This window comes from Synchiropus splendidus, chromosome 15 (genome assembly GCF_027744825.2).
Source record: "Synchiropus splendidus isolate RoL2022-P1 chromosome 15, RoL_Sspl_1.0, whole genome shotgun sequence".
NCBI lineage: Eukaryota > Metazoa > Chordata > Actinopteri > Syngnathiformes > Callionymidae > Synchiropus > Synchiropus splendidus.
In genome coordinates, this window is record NC_071348.1 from 4,516,436 (window position 1) to 4,536,215 (window position 19,780).

The 19,780-nt window shown below is 42.4% G+C and overlaps 1 protein-coding gene across 10 annotated transcripts in view; it reads left to right on the forward strand.

Annotated features, from left to right (window-relative positions):
- Nucleotides 1-19,780, forward strand: part of triob (trio Rho guanine nucleotide exchange factor b) — a 65,655-nt gene that overhangs the window by 14,898 nt on the left and 30,977 nt on the right. For 5 of the 10 annotated variants that reach the window (XM_053886952.1, XM_053886953.1, XM_053886946.1 and 2 more), the window contains 8 exons: nt 11,233-11,307; nt 11,435-11,549; nt 13,238-13,430; nt 15,216-15,320; nt 15,469-15,930; nt 16,298-16,420; nt 18,797-18,988; nt 19,265-19,693. In XM_053886952.1, the coding sequence (XP_053742927.1) occupies nt 11,233-11,307; nt 11,435-11,549; nt 13,238-13,430; nt 15,216-15,320; nt 15,469-15,930; nt 16,298-16,420; nt 18,797-18,988; nt 19,265-19,693 (1,694 nt within the window). Of the gene's footprint in view, nt 1-2,596; nt 3,287-11,232; nt 11,308-11,434; nt 11,550-12,741; nt 12,904-13,237; nt 13,431-15,215; nt 15,321-15,468; nt 15,931-16,297; nt 16,421-18,796; nt 18,989-19,264; nt 19,694-19,780 lie in introns of those variants that run through there. The other 5 variants (XM_053886954.1, XM_053886948.1, XM_053886955.1 and 2 more) reach the window with 4 other exon arrangements.

Genomic DNA, 19,780 nt, shown 5'->3' on the forward strand with positions numbered 1-19,780 from the left:
CATCGGGAGCAGATGCTAACCATGATGAAAGGAGGCACCTTGTTTCTCTTCACTGCTCTGCCCTTTTCTAACCTTTGCATTGCCCTCCTTTCTCTCCTCCTCCTTGCTTTCCTGAGAAACAAGGGAGACACTAAAAACATAACATGGTCATTGTTGGGCCTCAGATGTGCTTGGGCTTGTCCTGATTCGGATTTTTGCTGACATATTAATCCTTGCAGAAACTCTGACATTCATATGAAATAGAGAGGCGATTGAGCTTCGGAGGTTTGCTGGGCTGTGATACTATGTTGCTCACATCAGTGACCTTGGCAAAGTAATTCATTCAAGGAAAGGCAGAGGTCAACTGTGTTAGCGGCCTTGCATATGTCGCAATGGACTCAGTGAGCTTCAAAGGCTCTTGCGGTGTTGTTGTATTCTTGTCAGGCCTTGAGGTAAGAAAGAACACTTTTGTCCTCAGAGATGCCCTCTGGATCTTCACATCTGAACTGGAAGGGCTTAGTTATGTACAGATGCAAATGAATGGACACCTGAATCTTTGTTTTGTTGATGTGAAAGGATGAGGCAGTGAGTCTTATATTCTCCCGCCACAATTGACTCGCTGAACTCTGGGTCGACTCTGTGCCTATGTAATACCTGAGGTTAGCAGAAGCAAACATTGCTTTTTACACCGTTGCTGGCAGAGTTGACGTCACAGTCAGCTTTCTGTCATTATTGTCTGTGCATGTGTGTTATTATACGCCATCACATGCTCCCCTGGTGCCATGTCTGCATTAGCTGTTGTTCTCCTGGTCTGTGTTGACAGCCGTGGGATCCACCCCGTGCCTCACGGCCGCAGGGATTTGCAGATGCAGCCCGCGGGTCACATTCTGCGCAGTGTTTTTTTTAAATCAGACATCGCTCTTTGTTGAGTCTGGTGACGAACCGTTCATCCAGAAGTGGAATGACGTGCAGTGAAAGCATGTGATGATGGTGGACAACCATCCCGTAGGAAATAAAACAACTTGACCAAGCAAAGAACTCAGACCTAAGTGTGTCCTAAAATTGGTAGGAATGTTAAAGCTTGTGCTCGGCCGGAATTATCCCCAGCATTTTGTCATTTCTAGTCCATCTGTTTGAGTTACGACAGTCGACACAATGTTGCTTCTCTCAGCCTCGTTCTTTGACCTTGCTTTTTCCTTCTTTGTACTTTTCTCTGAGGCGGATCAAGTCACCGTCTTCCACAGACTCTATCCCCCCCTCTCCTGCTCCTTGCCTGTCAAGTGTTATTTGGCACACTGCGGTTTATTGGCTGGGTTTTGTTGTGCTCAGGGACAATCGGATCATGGTTTGGTTAGAGGAAGCTGATGAATGGTGTTTCTGGAGCTGTACATCGCGACTCCCTCTTTGTGTCATTGATGAGTTGATGCCGCTCAGCTGGCTGCACAGTGTCGACTGTTGTCTGCTTACAAGCTATTGATGCGCATGGTGAAGTGACTTTTATTTTGTCGACGGGAAATCTCTCCCTGCCACAGAAACTGGTCGCATGCTGCTTCAGAGACAGAGAAGTCACTATCTTTCAAATATTGGATTGTTGCTGGACTCGCTTGGCGGTCGGTTGTGCACAAACCTGCGTTGCAGTTGTCAATGTGAAACATTCAGCAGAAGCATTTAAACAGTGTGTTGAACTCAGGTGCAGGCTAACTTTTTTTTGGCAGGATGCCATCAATTTCCATTCATTATTGCCTGTATAGTGCTTTAATTGTAGTGCCATCACACTGGTTTCCATGACAAGGGTGTTTCTTCCCTGCGCCTTTATGGTCCATAAAGTATTGCAACAGTTCAAGTGTGGGTGAGAGAAAGTCTGTCATATGCACATATGTTCCGTGTTTGAATCCAGAGCCGATACTTTGTGAAACCGGGTCCAAGAATGAATAAACTTTAAAACTTTGGATTTAGGTCTTTGTCCTTACAGCTGATGCAACTTTCTGAAAATGATGATGTCACTGCTGCAAGATCTGCTGAAAATAAATTGAGAAACATGCTGTCCTGTTTCAGAACTAATGACATGTTATTTAGACATACTCATACCCAAGTCTGGACGCATATACTAGTGGACTAACACTAACCTTAGGAGTGCTAGTCCACTAGCATCACATGGAAAACCAGGCCAGATTCTCCTAGCTTTGATTCTTTTGTCGTCACTGTGTTAGCATTTGCTTTGTAATATTTTGAACAATAATGTTTTTGTTGTCAAGCTATATTTTGTGTTCTTGGTGCTGAGGAAACCTGCTGTTAAAAAGTGTTGAACATAAAATGATGAATGGACAGAACGTTGGACGATCCAGCTGAATAAATCCCAGTGACCTTGTTTGGTCTTATGATGTAGAGTCAGGACCAGAAACAGTGTTTCGATTGTGGTTACGGACAATGATCACGAGTTGTCGTGTCATGCTCATTGGATCTCTCTTTTATCTTCATGCGCAATAAAATCCATTTTTAGAGCAAACTGCGTTTAAAAATAATTGGAATTCACCCTTGTTTTTTTTCACAAGACAACAAATGTGCCTCTCCTTGATCTGTAACTAGACTGAGAATGGGCCCTTTGTTTTGCTCTCAACAAAAACAAGTGTGGTGGGTCAAAAAAAATGACACTGTGAACCATTTGCGTAATATTCCTACTGTATAATCAACCCATCTTTCAAGATGGACATGTCCTGTGGGGAACTGCACTCACAGCAATGGCATTATTTACAGTACAGATCCTGTCCAAAAGCTCGGTGACCAGCCGTGTAAGTATTAGTCAGAGAGAAGATTACAAGCAATCATTATTAAAGCCTATTTCACCCGTAAATCCACCCGCGACAACTGTTTGGCTGGCTTTACTTTTTTCCAAGGGGCTACACAGGCGAACAGGGAGGGGAAAAACTGTTTAATGCAAAGCAGGACTTGTTACTAAATCTTGTTTTGGGGAGGGGTGTGTGACATGAGGGGCCACTGCAAAGAAAGGCCAGTTGGTGAAGGCAAAAAAAAAAAGAGAGCTGGCACTGTCTTTGGCTCGCTGCTGCTTTGTGGGTGGCAGGGCGTTGGCCGATACATGGCAGCGCTTTGTCCGGTCCACTTGGTCAACAATGGAAGCAGGTGACCACAGAGGTGGACCAGAGCTGGGATACAAGTGTGTGACATGGTCTAGGTAGGCCGGATTTAAACCAGAGAGAGAGGCGCTCGGATTTTCCCGGATCAATGGCGGTGCTGGACAACCACAGCTGGCAGTACGCACAGGCAGGGATGACTCTCATCCGACTCTCAGGTTCAGTATTCTCAGTTTCTAAGCATCTGTTTTTGTGTGTTGTGTGCTTGCACACTCGACTAAACAGAGCAGTGTGAAGATACTTCGATACATAATAATCTGTATTTTAGGATGAATGTGCTGCTTTACTTCTGAACTGCCTCCATCACAAGTGCACTGGAATAAACACTACAATTTTAAAGTCTGAAACAAGAGCAAGGTCAACAATATATGTGTCGCTGTTGTGTGTTCTATATAGATTCTGTTGTAAATATTTCTGCAAAAATGACTTTGTATTTTTATGTAGAGTGATGTTTTAGTGCATTTTGGCACATCTGTTATATCAAATATCAACCGTGAGTTGCAACAGGAGTGTTTATTTCTCTTCACATATATAGTGCAGCTAGAAATATGAAATTCAATTCAAAATGCGAAACCAAAATTAAATGGCCCTGTCCACCCCATCTCAACAAGAAATGGATGAATGTCAACTGCTGGAATCTGCTGAGTAGACTATCGCAGCAGAATACACATCTTAGCCATAAAGAAAAGTTCGGTTAACAATGACAAGAAAAGTTTGGCTCTTTTTTGCCTGTAATAAGTGTCTGAATTTCCCGACATTTTTTAAGTTTTTATAAAGTAAATTCTGGATTATTATTGGCTTCACCTGCTTGATTTTGATAAAAACTGAGGTCTTGGTTCTCCCTTCTCTTTTACAAGTCCAACTTGATGGTGGCAATTCGGGTTTTGAGTGAATTTGTGTTGACCTGGAACATCCATACATAGTAGTTATACTTCTTTATGTTGTAAGCGTCAAATGCATGACTGAAAGATGAGTGTGCTGACTGGCTCTGGTGCTGCATGACATGCAGCAAGGAATGATTTTATTTATCTCTGTAAAATATTCCTTGCAAACTGCCTTCATTCAATTGAAGTCCACTATCTTCATTCAGATTCAGACATTGCTGAAAAGGCCGGGCGCATAAGACATGGCGGTGCACAGACAGTGCTTACGCAAGGCTTTGGCTATTCAACAGTAGTTACATTGAGTGCATGGCTGGCTCTTAAAAAAACAACTGTGCTGCGCTGTGTAGACACAAATACCCATGAAACACAACTGCATTAAGTGACGCAAAGTGTTGCCAATAGTGAGGCCTAGGGGAACACTAACTATGTAAGCAGTCAATGGAGTCAGCGCAGAATGGGCAGAGTGACGATGGACGGCAGAAAGGAGAGGAGTAGGATGTTACATGACAAATGAGGGAGAGGAAAAAAGTGACGGGAGGGGAATTTAGAAAGTAAACGCAGGTCGTTATTCAGGTTCACTGAGGTGTGAAATGAATGGAGGAACAGATGTGGATGTTTTCTTTTACATCTGATTCCAGTTTTATTGTCTATCTTGTAAAACAGTGTGGACTGAACTTGTGTTTTACGTGGCTTCAACGATTTAAGTGTGTGAGAAGTGGGGATCTGTGTTTTGCAGACCACGCCATGCTCCGAAGAAGCCGTTAGATTTTGGCAAATAAAAGTCCTGACAGCTGTGATGTAGAGTTTCCTATTTTGCTGCTCGGGGTCATGTTTTATCTTTAATTCCTGCTTATAGTTTGTCGACAAAACGACATCATTGCGACAGCTTTGTGGAGTCTTGTGCAAACAGTGATAAGACGAACAAGAGGCAGTGAGTGCGGCGCAGATGTGAGCGGGTCAGCTGTAGTTTATTATACTGCAGTGGAAGTGCTCCGATTATGTCTCGCACTGACCTCACAAGCAGCGCGGTGAAATATTTCGCTCTCTCTCTGGCTTGGATGAGACTTTTAACCATTGTTGTCTCACTAACAGCCCTGAGCTGCTGACACACTCTGCCAAGCAAGAGTTATATTTAGTTACATGGATTTACAAAGCCCGCAGTCGTCCATAATGCACGCTGAGCTAATAATCCACACACAATAGCGCTTGGAAAAAAAGAATTAATCATGTTTTGTTTGAGTCAATTATAGTGTGAAGCAAAATGTGATCAGTTCAGGTATACAACTCTCCTACCACTGGAAGGTTTCGGACTGGTCTTTACATCAAAAAAGTGTTTTGATCTGCCTAGTAGTTTAGATTACCAAACGCTAAAGATTCTTAAACAACTGTAGAACCTGAGAAACGTTAATATTTGTCATGTTTACCATTTTTAACAGCAATATCTTGCGATGAAAACAACATTGTGAGCCATTCTGTCTCTAGCAATGTATTAGCTTTTGTATGGTGATAATAGGTCAGTTTGGAAAGATTGTTTACTTCAGAAGTTCTGAGCTCTTCACTTCTGTTTTAATTGCATATCATGTAGCTCTTCTTACGATGGAACGACGACGAATTGAACTGCACCTTAGTTAAAACTGAAATTGAAAACGATGTAGTACACATGCCAGTCCTCTGAGTGGTGCTGTGTCTCCCCCCAACCAACAAAGAAGAAGGCAAACTATTGACACGGAGAACTTTGTTGTGTTTGTGTCTGTGTCCTGCCAGGTTTATTTTGGGGCTAAACTGTAGGACTGTGAGGTGGTGAGTGAGAACGCGACCGGTCTGAGATGTTTGGAGCGTCATGTCAGTGCTGCCATGATTTGCAGAACGTCCTGTTTAATAAGTGAAGGTGCTTCTGTGGGGTTCATAACACATTAATTCCCCACTGGCACAATCTTTTTTGAGGCACAATTGTTCAGCTGCTTCACCGTCTTTCATTCAGTTACATTTTAGCGTCAATTTTCAGGATGTTTCCAGGGTAAATCTTGAAATGAATTTGCACCTACAGATTTATGTGTCATGATGCGGACATGCTTTGGTAATGATGTAGTTTTGGTGCTCTTTCATTTCAAATATATTCATTATACATTTATCATGACGTGTTGGGCAGACTTGACTTTCTTATGTTGCTTATGTGCTTGTATCTGAGAATATGTGTTGAACTACCTTGACCGACTCAAGGCAGTATTTGTGACTCTAAAGGCAGCTTTGTTTGATTCCAGCAGTGAGCGTAAGAAGAGATTTTATTTGTTTCCTATCGTCTCTGTTCGCTATGACTTATTCATGCATATTTTTCTGCACACAGGGGTTAGACGCAGGTCGGGGGGTTGCGGTGGGAGCAAAGTGTTATTTTTGCTGTAAGCCATACTGTAACAACAGCATGAGAAACCCGCTGAAAGTTGAGCTGACCACAGTCCCCAGGCCCCGTGTGAGCTCTGGCTGAAGGTCAGAGAGAAGCGGAGCGGAGACCAGAGGAGGCTTTGTGCTGTCGAGAGGGTGATAAAGACATTGGAGGGACCCTCATGTCTCAGCGCAGGGTACCTGTCATTCTCTATATCTGTGAGGTACAGACGGAGAGGAAGCGCAGGTGGTTGTTTGTCCGCTCCACCTGTAGCATCCAGGGAGTTGGTTGTCAAACAAGGGACGCGGCGCACGGTCATGATGGCGCGTAAAACATGTTCCGCACCAGTAAGCACACCTGATATCTCCAAGAGGTTGAGCAGAAATAGCACAGGACATGGAATCTTCACCAGATAAAAACAAGCCACAAAAAGTGTTAATGCAGCTTCACAGCAGCCAAATATAGATCAGCAAAGAAGTGTGAAGGTCAGCACTTTAGCAGGGCGTTCTATATGTTGACCTATTAAATGAGCGCCAGACTGCAACATCTGCTGTCGAGGGGCAAACAGTTCCAGGTGATCCAGTTTAGCTGATCACAAACTTTTGACTTGATAATAATTATTGAAGCCTGAGATGTGGGCCGACGATGATGTGGGATAATTTCACTTTAGATTACATTTGGCCTCCTTAAAAGTGTGGTCATTAATGTGAATTATTTAGTGGCTCTTTTTTTTTATTTTAAGGTCAGATGATTTGTTTGCCTTTGTCACACTTTTCTGCTGAGCTACCTGATGTTTTTTTAAGCTTTATAATGATTGGAGATATTGAGCTGTTGACTGAAATGTTTTGGACCAAATTTTTATGTCCTATATTTAGCTGCCAGTTTGTCTTTTAGTACAATAACAAGGGATTTATTTTAATTTATATTTTTCAGTGTAATGATTTTTTTAATGGTAATTATTTTTGTTTTGGGAGTACTTTTTTCTATTTGTGTGCACATTTTTTTCCCATCCACTTTTCCATCAACAATTATTATTCCTGAATTATTAAAACTCTATAGGCTCTCGTGACTCTTATAGATGTAACTCCTGTGTGTGCCTGACACATCCATAACAAAAAAGGAAATGATTCTGAAATACAAAAAAATCGCCAAAAAATTACCAGAAAAGCCAAAGATAAATTACTCTGTGGATTACAGTGAATTAAGTGAATGTGACAGCTTGTACTTGTCCACTGGGAATTGCCAAATTTAAATACATTTTCTCATCACATTGCTAGTGCGAACTCTTCCTAGCTTAGTGTGTGTGTCGTACATGCAAATTCCAGAAAGCTACTGCCACCTGCTGTCAAACTGAGCTCATTGCGATCAATGAATGAATCATATCATTGGTTAGATGGTGTTTCTCTACTTCTACTTCTTCAATGACTTGTCTTGTACTATTCTTTTGTTGCAGCTTGGTTTAAAGACCACCGTCAAACTCAGACACAGTGAGAGCAGGAAATCCACTGTGTGGCGTTAAGTAAAATGGGACAGAGTAACACAGGTTGTGTCACAAATTGTAATGCTGCATCTGTTTTTTTCTCTCAAATATCAGTGTATCACAGAGCTGCGCAAATGTTCAGAGAGAGTGGAAACTCAGCCTCACTGGGTCCAACAGGGTTAGTTGTGTTTTATCTCTCAGCATCTCCAAGCTGTCGCTCCACACACACACGCTGCGTCTATCAAACAAGCTGAAAGAATGTTGAATTCGGGCTCGTACTGTGCTGCATTGTAACTGCCCCGATTTCACACTCAACCACAGCTATTCGTGCCGGCAGCTGGAATGTATCCTTCCACTTTCTGTCCAAGTCAATTGGGGAATTGTGCTGTTGTAATTCCTCAGTATTATGTAGCATGTACATAGGCAGTGGCTTGTAATTGCTCTTGAGTTTGAGGCTACAAGGTTACGAGGCAGAGGATTGGCATCATGTGGCGTGCCCAGCTTAGCAGATAGACGGTGGTCTGAGCGAGTGAGGCGAGGGGGCGACACCCGAGTGTGCAGAAATACAAGACACTGTCGGCCTCGGCTCCTATAGGTGAAGAAGTGAGGGGTGTTGGTCCTTGAGCGCCTTGTGAAGCTTTTTCTGTTTCATCTAAACTTGCGCCTCATGAAACGCCAGCAGCCCAGCACGTCTGCAGGCCGGCGGTTTTGGAGAATGTTTTTCAGTCTGCGGTGTAAAGACGCAGCTCAACATCAGCCGCGTGGATGGAGAAGAATGCTCGGAAATGTTCTGTCCGTTCCCCCGATGCTCTCAGAGTGAACGCTGAAAGATTTATGCTAGCACTGCTCGTACACGACAGGAACGAGGACAGCCAAAGTCATGTCACTGAAGACATTTGTTTCTCTTTCATTTCACGCTGGAAAGTTGGAAACACATTGTTCTCACTGCTGCATGAGAGACGTTTCAGTCATGTGACTGGATACTTTAAACTGGTGAAGCATTTCAGGCTGTGGGGAAATGCTCACCTCAAGAGACCTTTGGACATGTCTGCCTAACACAATATCCAAAACTACTCAATTACTCCTACGTTTTGGAACTCAAGCTACATCCGCTCCTGTCATGGCAGCTGTTGCTGAGGTGCTCACCTCCATGGACCATGTGATCTCGATTTGATTTCTTGCAGCTTGATCTGGAGAAGCAAAAGTTGATAGGCTTGAATCGCTGCTATGTTTAATGAACATCTGTCCCGTGTTAGCAGACGAAGTTTTAAACAGCTTTGTAGTGGAAGCTGTCTGCTGCGGTTTAATTCAGTAAACACAGTTACAACATCTGTAGCTGTGTTAACGCAGGAAGGACAGACTCTACTGAGTTCATTCGACGATCTTTTCGGCATTATTTGATTGAATTGTGAATTACGAGGAGTGGTGAAGGACCATGTCTTACCAGGCAACTGAAGCTGAAATATGATATGTAAAATCACATGTTTTTGTCTATAAAAAGTCTGATTTTTCGATGAAAAGCTTATCTAAATATTTGTCTAATACCACTGAATAACACTTACGCAGATATTATTGAAAAGTTGGCAGGAGACAAGCTTCTACCAGCTCTACTGTAGCGATAAATAAAAAAGTGGAAAAATAAAATACTGAGACAGTTGAATGTTGCTGTTTGTTCACAGGCACAATAAAAAGAGATGCTGAAGTAGAAATGTAAAGCGAGGTCAGCTGATTTAGAGTGACTGAGCAGTTAAAACTTTAAAGTGGGCTGCTAGCAAAAGGCCAATTGGATGTTAAATCCCAAACCACCAACAGAAGCTGATTGGATTGCAATTGCACAGTAAATAAAATAATACTCATAAAATCAGAAAACTAAACTTCCAGTGTAGTTAAGTCCAGAATTATGGGAAGAGACGGACTGGGAACACAAGCAGATTGCACTGTCAGCTTTGATTTATTTTCTATAATTTTTTTTTTTTTTTGAAAGTCCAGCTGGTATTATCAACACAAAGTATGTGTGAAGCACATCAGTCATATGCCCTGTGTTCAAATATCGACCCAATACTGCCATTTTGTGTTCCTTTTTTAAAAATCAATGATGAGCTGGAAATGTCAATGAAACATTAGAAAGTTGAGTTGGAAAGCGCCAGCGTGTGAAGCAGTGGCAGACGGTGACAAACCGAACAGGAGTGAGTGTCCCTGCATGTGTGTGAACTATTTGGAGTCTGGCGGAACAACTGCCTCTGACAAGGAGCAGATTACAGGGAACACAAGTCTTGGGTCAGTGATGTTCTCTCAGAAAAGGTGCTGGATTTCAGTTTTGCAGCTGGGCAGCAGCAATACAGAGGTCAGTGTTGGTCGCTGCAGGCTTCTTACATAAACCACAAAGGGGAATTTGACTTGGCAGACTCCAGCAGAAGTCTCGTATGTCTCCTCACTCACTGCACTGTATTGTTCCTTCCTTTATATATGTTTGCTTTCTGGTGTCTGTACTGCGCTTCATCATCATCCATCCCTCATGTTCTGAGGTTCTGCTGAGCCATGCTGTTGCTGTGAGCTCATGTGCTGCAGTCCGGATCTCACTGCTGTTTCAGTGTCACTGGAGTCACTCTGATGTCTTCGTCAGATGGTTTTTTAAACTGACAAGCACATTTTAAATGAAATTCTTGTTTATTTATTTTTTCTCCTATACCTGTTTTCTTTTCATACTTAATTTTTCTCATACTTCTCTGGCTTATATCATCCAAAACCCATTATTATTATTGTTGTTTTTACCATATTTTTATTTTAAATTCTTCCATTACTAAAATAAATCACTTTTACATATTATTTTAAATCTGAAATTTTATTTAGACTATTCTAAATTTTTAATTACCACTGAAAACCAACCGTTTTCCCATGACAATAATCTTTATTTTTCCCATTCAAAATGTGTGATTTAATTGATCAAAATATTATTTTTTTTGTATTGTATTGTTATATATATATTATTTGTATTGTTCTTTTTTTTGCTTCTTTCTTTTGCAACACTTTAATTCATTTGTATTTCAAGCAGATCTTTTTTTCTTGATTTTCTTTTACATAATTCAAACCTTTTTTTATTTTAACCATGTCTCATAATGCACTGTATTAATTATCAGGGTACTTTAAACTTGAGTATTAGGACTGTAAGTCATTATTATTTATCTTTTTTGCTGGAACTTTTTTTGCATAGAATTTAAACTTAATTCATAATTGTTCTTTTATTTCTTAAGTGCTTTACTGCAACAACAAAACCATGCTAGTAAGTGTTTCAGTCTGGAAAATGGAGCTTCACTTGCTCCCAAGAGAAGTTTTGAATAAAAAAGTTTTTCTGTTTGTCAGGGTTCCATCGCAATGAGGACATGAAGGCGATTGATGTGCTTCCTATCCTCAAGGAGAAGGTGGCTTTTCTCTCAGGTATACGGTTCTTTTGTCTCTTTTCATTCTCACTGTGTTTAAGATCTTCTCAACGCTGACTGTGGATGTTACGAAAGAAAATGTTTTTCTGAAACTGCAGTTTTTCTTCATGACTTTCCTCCCACAGGTGGCCGAGACAGACGTGGAGGTCCGGTTCTGACATTTCCCGCCCGGAGCAACCACGACAGAATACGACCTGAGGACCTGCGCAGGCTCATCGCATACCTGGCTACAATACCCAAGTAGGGAGTGTTTGATTTTTTTTCAATCAAAGAGCTGAGTTGAAACGCCACACTTGTGCATCTCTGGAAAACAAGCTGCATGTCCATCCTGCTGTGATCTGTTTTTTCCTGCTGGTGAGCTTTGATGAGACGTGTCTGTACTGCTCAGATCTCAATGGACTTCAGGGTGTTCTGTTTGTGAAGTGGGACAAGTCTGCAGGCGAGAAAGTTCAGATCAGTTACAGCTAAAATGTCTTCTTTGGTGTGGTGACTCAGTGTCAAACTGCTTCACCTGGGAAAAGCACCCGGAGAACGCAGACACCCACAGAGGAACTCCCTGACTTAACTTTATGAAACACAGCGTACAAGCAAGTCACTCATCCAACTTCCATGATTCAAAAAATGCAGTGTTTTAGCGCGATGCTAACGTACCTGGTTGAGTCCTAGCGACTGTTAGCGACGTTAGCTCGCTCCTGCAGCGTTAGTGTTGAAGTGTTGTCAAAACAATTTTAATAACACACTTTGCTGTCTCAGTCTCATGAAAGTTGATTTACTTTATGAGTCCATTGTGAGCTGTCGAGTTATTTTTCCCCCCCAAATTTTGAGTTATTTTAACAGATAAACACCAAAGGGAGTACCGTTTCTTGACTGATGTCAATTGCCCCAACTGGCCGATTACTTTTTTTTCCGTTTTTGGGTGGCCACTGAAATGAACATAACAAAAGTAAGTTATGTTTTTTTACAGACTTTTCAACTTTTCAAATGAGAATAAAATGATCATTCTTTTTTGGGGGGATTTTTAACGGGTCCTTGAACTTCTGTTTTGCATACAATGTTTCATTAAGAAGAATAATATTATTATATGAATCTGGCATAAATATAAACTGCTGTATTGATTTTTTTTTGGCTACGCAATTTAGATAGGTTGATCATATCGGTGCCGATCTCTGATTCATCAATGCACCCCTAAAATGAAACTAAAATTGCAACGTCTGTTTAAATCGCAGGTTTGTTCCTTGGTTTTGACCATTTCTAAAACGTGTTTGTAATGCACACAAATTGGCACGTTGGATGTGGTTTTCAGTCGCGAATGAAAGGTGACAAGGAGTTGGCAGCGAAAAATCCCGAACTCACGAGGAGGCCATCGCTCTCTTTTATTAGCCCTCTCTCTCTCCGTCTCCCTCTCGCTCGCTCCCTCCCTCCCCGCCGTTGCTTTCCTCCACCCATTTGGCTGCCGATCTGTTCTCAGAGCGTGAGGTCAGTTAGAACAGGAGGGCCTGCGTCTGTTTTGGTCTCTGAGCTCCACACTTTCAAAATTAAGCTTTAAACACCGAGGAACAACCTTTTATGGACTTAAGGAGCAGCAGGACTCCTGGTAAGCAGCAGTGGAAATATGAACGCTTGTTTTTTTTTTCCTCTCTCCACAGCAGCTTGGACTATATTTGCATCATATTTTCACAAACATTTTCGTTTTGAGTGTGAGATTATTGCTGCACTTTTCATTGCTTATTTCCTGCTTCCCTTTATTCCACCACTTGTTTTTTAAATTGTTTTAATTTTAATGTTGTTATTTCATCCACTTTTCCAGAACATTCCTTCAGTTATTTAATTTATTGTGCACCTGATTCATCTTCAATCCCAGTGTTTCAACAGTTGTGTTTTATTTTTGTTCAAGCCCAAGTCCTGACCTATATTTCTGTGCACTGCAGTGAGGAGGTGGCCAGGCATGGCTTCACAGTCATCGTGGACATGCGGGGTTCTAAATGGGACAGCATCAAGCCTCTGCTGAAGATCCTCCAAGAGTCCTTCCCCTCCTGCATCCACGTCGCGCTCATCATCAAGCCGGACAACTTCTGGCAAAAGCAGAGGACGAACTTCGGCAGCTCTAAGTTTGAATTTGAGGTGAGGTGTTTGTTTTCCTTTCTTGACTTTTAATAAGCTGTTCCAGACGTGTTCTTAATTCACCAGCTCTAATTGAGCTGCTGCTGGGTGGCAGTAGCTCCGCTCCGTCCCGTGTGGGCTTGTGCTGCTGGTATATTTAGTCCTGACCCGGTTGCTATGGAAACAGGTTATTTAGGACAAAACGATACGTTTTCTTGCAACACAAACGATTTTACTCGGTGAACAGCAGCGTTTAAGTAACACAGTGTTTAAATTGGGGGAACAATCTGTGTTCTTCTTCATCACGCCGTGGAAAGTTGGCTGCTCATTAGTCAGCAGCGGAATGAGCGGATTCTCTGCTGCTGTTACTTCACACTCTTGAAGAGACAAAAGATTCCTGCAGATCCTTTATAATGCCTTCGATTTCAAGAATGATGCTAAAACATTGCGGGTATAAATCATTCAACCTGCAGCCTCCCATTCGCAATGTGTTAGTGAGCATCCACTTCTCCCTTCACCTGGTTTGTCGCAGTTGCTCCCACAATCCCTTGCTCTTCGAGCTTGCTTTGACATGACGCACTATTTTGCCATCTTCAACGTGTTTGTGTTTGACTTTGTACTTGGGCGAGTAGCTTTATTAAGTGTGATTCTTTAACGTTTACGTCTGCCATATTTGATGATGTCATGGCTAGCCAGGACATCGTGTCAGTGGAGAGATGTCCACTTATCAGCAACTTAGTTCCATGTAGATTTGAGTTGTGTGTCTCTCAATTTAATCAGGTTAAGGTTGTGGAAACAAGTTGTCGAAATGAGTGTTGCAGACCCGTGTTTTCTCTAAATGGTGGGTCACAAGCTGCTTTCTGTGGGTCACAAACTTTTTGTTAGGAATTCATTTTTGAATAGTGGATTGAAGTCTGTTGTTACTCTCACGCTGTAAGTACATAGTGCATTTTGTGTCCAGCTTTGGAGCACTACTTTTCATCAAAGGATGATGGTGGGTCTCAAAGCTAGACCCGATCAGAACCACTGGTCTAGACTCGCCTTCCAATAGATGCTCTGAGTAGAACTGCTCAAGTGGGAGGAACAATGTGATATTCTGGACCCAAAACACCGGGGTAGAGGACCTGAAGGTCGCTGGGCAGGTGATTCATGACTGATTTTGAATGTGTGACCACGCAGGATGCTAGATCTCCGCTTGCTGTGGCCACTTTTGATGAGAAATGCTGAGAGAACGATTGAATATTTTGAGGTATCATTTGTCTGTCGTTCAGAAACAGACCTAGTATACAGTCAAGCTCAACTTACAATAACACATTTGAGCTGTTCAAATATCAACAATGCTGGTGGATATCTGTCGCTGGCGTCAGCTCAGAGGAGTCCCACAGGTGTTAGCCTCAGTTTTCACTGCAAACAAACCCAGTATCAGCCGACCACGGCTGCACACTCGACCATTCATTATGCATGTTCGTTGTTTTTGCTTCTCCTTGCTGAAACCTCAGCAGATTCTGTTTGTACTTCTCAAGAGTTTCCACGGTGTTCATGATAACAGGACGGCTACTGGAAATCCCTGGAATGTTTTGCTACGACACTCCGTCTGTGTTGAGCTGTGAAGGTTTGAAGTTAAAGCACTGGGATTCAAGAGCCTTTTTAAAAAAAAATACTTTGATGGTAATGTTTTCTTTCAAAGAAAATGAGACTGATATTCCTCATGTGCTGCTGGAGAAGAATGCTGAAGTTCTTCTTCCTATGTACACAGTATTAATGCAGATTACAATTCTGGGTTCTTCTTTTTTCTCCTCATACCAGACGGTGATGGTCTCCTTAGAAGGTCTAACCAAAATAGTGGATCCATCTCAGCTGACTGCTGACTTTGAAGGCAGCTTGGAATACAACCACGATGACTGGATTGAGGTTTGGATCCCTTTGTTGTGCTTATAATTGCTCATAAAAAGTTGTTAAGACGTCAGCGACCGCTGCTTCATTTCAAGCAATTAACTTCAAACAGTTAAAATAGTCTTTTATAGTGCGTTTTCAAGCTGAGTACTCGCAACACTCGCAGGTGCGGCTCTCATTCGAGACGTTTGCCAGTGACGCGGCAAGATCTCTGTCGCGGCTGGAGGAGCTCCAAGAAACTTTGTCCCAGCGTGATCTGCCCCGGGATCTGGAGGGGGCTCGGCGGCTCATGGAGGAGCACGCAGCACTAAAGAAAAGGGCCACCAAGGCTTCTGTGGAGGAGCTGGACACGCAGGGACGGAGGCTGCTGCAGAGGCTGCAGTCGCACACTGCTGGAGGCGGGGATGGCGGGTACGGGAACCGTAGTGGAGGAGCCAGTGGAGATTCCAACGATCACCATCACGGCTTTAACACACACGTCGACGCACACAACCTGGTGGCTAAAGTGACTAATCTGCTGGATAAACTACACGGGACGCGGCAGAACTTGCAGCAGTTGTGGCACATGAGGAAGCTGAAACTGGATCAGTGTTTCCAGCTGCGTCTGTTTGAGCAGGACGCAGAGAAGGTCAGGCTCCACTCTGTTCTTGTTCTTCTGTTTTGGGTCAATGTTATGCTTCTTGTGAACTACATGCCCGTACATTTAGCTTTTTTTTTTAAATAGAGAAGAATGCAGTTTTTAAAAATACAATACAATAGAAAATTTTTACAAATAACATGAAAACTATTTGATTTAAAAAATACATAGAAAAAAGTCAAATAAAATTTTAATTTAATTTTACTGTTAATTTTTGTACTGTATTATTATTTAAATATTGTATCACTTTATGTCACACAGAAAAAAAATGAAACCAATAAAATGTTTAGAAGTATTTAAACGTTAGTATCAAAGCAAATGCAAATATTTAAGGAGGATGTTTCTCGTACCTTCCCAGATGTTCGACTGGATCATGCACAACAAGGGCCTGTTCCTCACCAGTTACACTGAGATCGGAGGAAACCACCAGCATGCTGTGGAGCTACAGACCCAGCACAACCACTTTGCTATGAATTGTATGGTAAGAGAATGTGCAATTTCTAATTCCCCCTAAACAGCCTGCAGATCCTCTCCGCTCCACTCCTCCCCCCTTCCCTTCAGAGACTTCTGATTTATAAGTACAGCTGAATATGTTTTACAACACTCACCCTGCAATAGTTCTGCTCCTCCTCACGTAAACGCCTCATGACCTGGAATCAAAGAGACATAGCCTCGCCAATCTGTGCTGGGACTGCCCCAGGGCCTCCTCCCAGCTGGGCACTGTGTATGGTAGCTCCCTGATTCTTCCAGCAGCCGGTTACATTTTACATGCAAACACTGGTGACATGAATGGAGACTCACTCCAACACTGGAACAAATCAATAGCAACGACAGCAGTGGAGGGAACAGATGGATTGAAAACATGCACTACAGTGGCCTGCTCTCACCGTCTCTCCCACAGGAAATGTAGCTTCCTTTTCCTGTTGCCTGCAGGACTGAATGAGATGAACAATCTGGGTGAACCTTTTGTTGTGTTCTTTTCGTCCTTATGATGAAGACTTCTGACCTTTGACTCCTGCCTTTATTATAATCCCATCGCTTCCTCCACACCTTCTTCCCTGAACCGATCTTTTCTTTTAACCTCATCTCCCTCCCACTTGCTCTCATCGGGTTTAAATTAGCAATACCTTCCCAGCCCACTCAACCTCCACCATTCAGCGTCCCATACGTTTCAAGTTAAGTCTCTACCACCCAGTGTGTTTGCCTCTGTTATTTAATCTGAATCATAATGTCCCACAGATGGCTGAAACAGCCTGAAGCTTTATTGATCGTGACCCCACGACTCCTCTCTCTGTCTGGCCCTGCGACTTCAAACTTGCTATGGAATTCAAAAAGATAGCACTTAGATTGGTTCATCCTGCAGTATTTAATTTGTGAAATGTTTAATAGGATTGTAGCGTCTAATAGGATTACTGTAGTTCCTCTGGGCACCACTGTTCTTCTGTGTATCACTTATCTGCTTTTGTGTGCTCTGTCTCGCCGGCTTCCTCATTTGATTTAGGTTTGTGATTATTTGGAGATACAAATGGAGCTGAATATGTAAACGAGTACAATGTCCTGCAGCTACCCCACCTAAAGCTTTTAATAAGCAAGCAGCTAAACTCTTTTCCCTGTCTGAAGTAGTGTGTTATACTGCCGTTGTTGTTTTGTCTTTGTGTGTTATGATATTCTCAGTGCTATGATCAAAAAATGAGCTCCTTGTTTCTCACATTTTATATGGAATTGGCACCACAATGCATCAATGATTTGAATTATGACATTGTTTCTCCTTCAACTTTTATTTTTATTTGAATTCTTAATATTTTGATTGAATAGTTCATTATTTTGGCTTTATTTAGAGGTGAGGCTGGGTGCTTTCTCTGTGGAGGCATTTGTCTGTTCTTCCTGCGCTTACTTGGGTTTCCTTCAGGCACTGCGGATTCCTCCCACTGTGTAAAAACATACAGGTTAATTGGTGACTGGACCAAGGGTGGGACAGCTGTGAAGGGCTGTCTAACCATAACACAGGAGGAATGAAGAACAAGGAGACTAAAAATATTGAAAACAAGATCATATCAGTGCAAGTAATAATGCTAGGTCCTCAGGAAATTGAACAAAGATGGATTTTATTTTGTATTTTATTTTAATTTTACATCTTGAAATTGACAAGTCCATCACTTTTGAGAGAAACTGAGAAGAAATCAAACAATATTTCATGTTTGTAGTTAACATTATAAAAGAAAATGAAGCATTTATTTTAGAGTCCTATTTTAGTTTTTGATAATATTCAATCCTTTTAGCTTAACAAGGGCAGAAATTGTGGAAGCAAAACAGTTCAAGTTCTAAAACATCATTTTAACATGTATTTAAAATATAAATAGTGATGAACTATAAAATGTTGAGATCTGCTCTAATTTACTCCACTGGGTTTTTGTTTGACTATCTTTCATCTCCAAACTGAAGTAGTTGCTTATTGATGTGGCACATGGAAACATTTCTTCTAAAGTCATCTTTCAAATGAAACACCATCATTATGTTTGTATCAAACCTCCTGAAACTTCATTAAGAGTCTCCTCTTGTTAAATCTGTTCTCTTCTCTGTGATGAAAACCAACAAACCAAAACCATAATTGGCTCCAGGAGCAGTAATTGAATGGAATAATAGCTGGCTGTTAACAAAGTTGTTAATTAGCGGACTCATACATGCCTATCTCTACAAAACAGCTTGGAGCCTGTGTATTAAGAGTAGCTGACGGCAAACTGCTTTTCTTTCACTGTTCACGTGCGACACCGGCAAACAGCTGCGCTTCCACTCTTCAGCTTTGTCCCCCTTGTGTCGCTGATAAGTCCTTTATATGTGTCCTCCTCCTCCTCTGCAGAATGTTTATGTGAACATCAACCGGATCATGTCTGTCGGGAATCGGCTCCTTGAGTCTGGGCACTATGCTTCGCAGCAGATCCAGCAGATTTCGGGCCAGCTGGAGCAAGAGTGGAAGGCCTTCGCTGCAGCGCTGGACGAACGCAGCACGCTGCTTGAGATGTCTGCCAGCTTCCACCAGAAAGCAGACCAGGTACACATTAAAAGACTGAATACAGTCCTAATAGTCTTTTCCTGCTGGGTGGAAGAGAAAGGGGGAGTAGGTTGGCCATCCGGGAGAGGCTTGGAGTTGAGCCTCTGTTCTTCCTCTGAGAGAAAAGCCACTAAAGATGGGTGTGAAAAAAATATTGTGTTTGTTTCCGTCTCTGTCGTGAACCTCTCTGGAGCTGCTTTGTGTAAACTGAATATGAGATTAAAATGAGCAGAAGAGTTTCATTTCTCCGTTTTTTATTTGTGTCTTTCTGCTCAGTACATGAGTAAAGTGGAGCCCTGGTGCAAAGCGTGTGGAGAAGGAGAGCTTCCGTCTGAGCTGCAGGATCTGGAAGACACAATCCACCATCACCAGGGTCTTTACGAGCACATCACAACGGCGTACTCAGAGGTAGACAGGCGCCTCGCTGACAGCCATTTTAGCATGAATACAACCTTGGCGTTGCTCACCTCACAGGTCAGCCAGGATGGGAAGTCTTTATTGGACAAGCTGCAGAGACCTTTGACCCCAGGAAGTGCTGATTCCCTGATGGCATCGGCGAACTACTCCAAGGCGGTGCACCACGTTCTGGACATCATCCACGAGGTGCTCCATCACCAGAGGCAGCTGGAGAACATTTGGCAGCACCGCAAAGTTCGTCTGCACCAGCGCCTGCAGCTCTGTGTTTTCCAACAGGACGTACAGCAGGTAAGAGTCGGCTCAGCATCACTGGATCCTACCCAGAGACTGTTTTCATGTCCTTCTCTACTCTCCCCGACTTAGCCCCCTAACCTG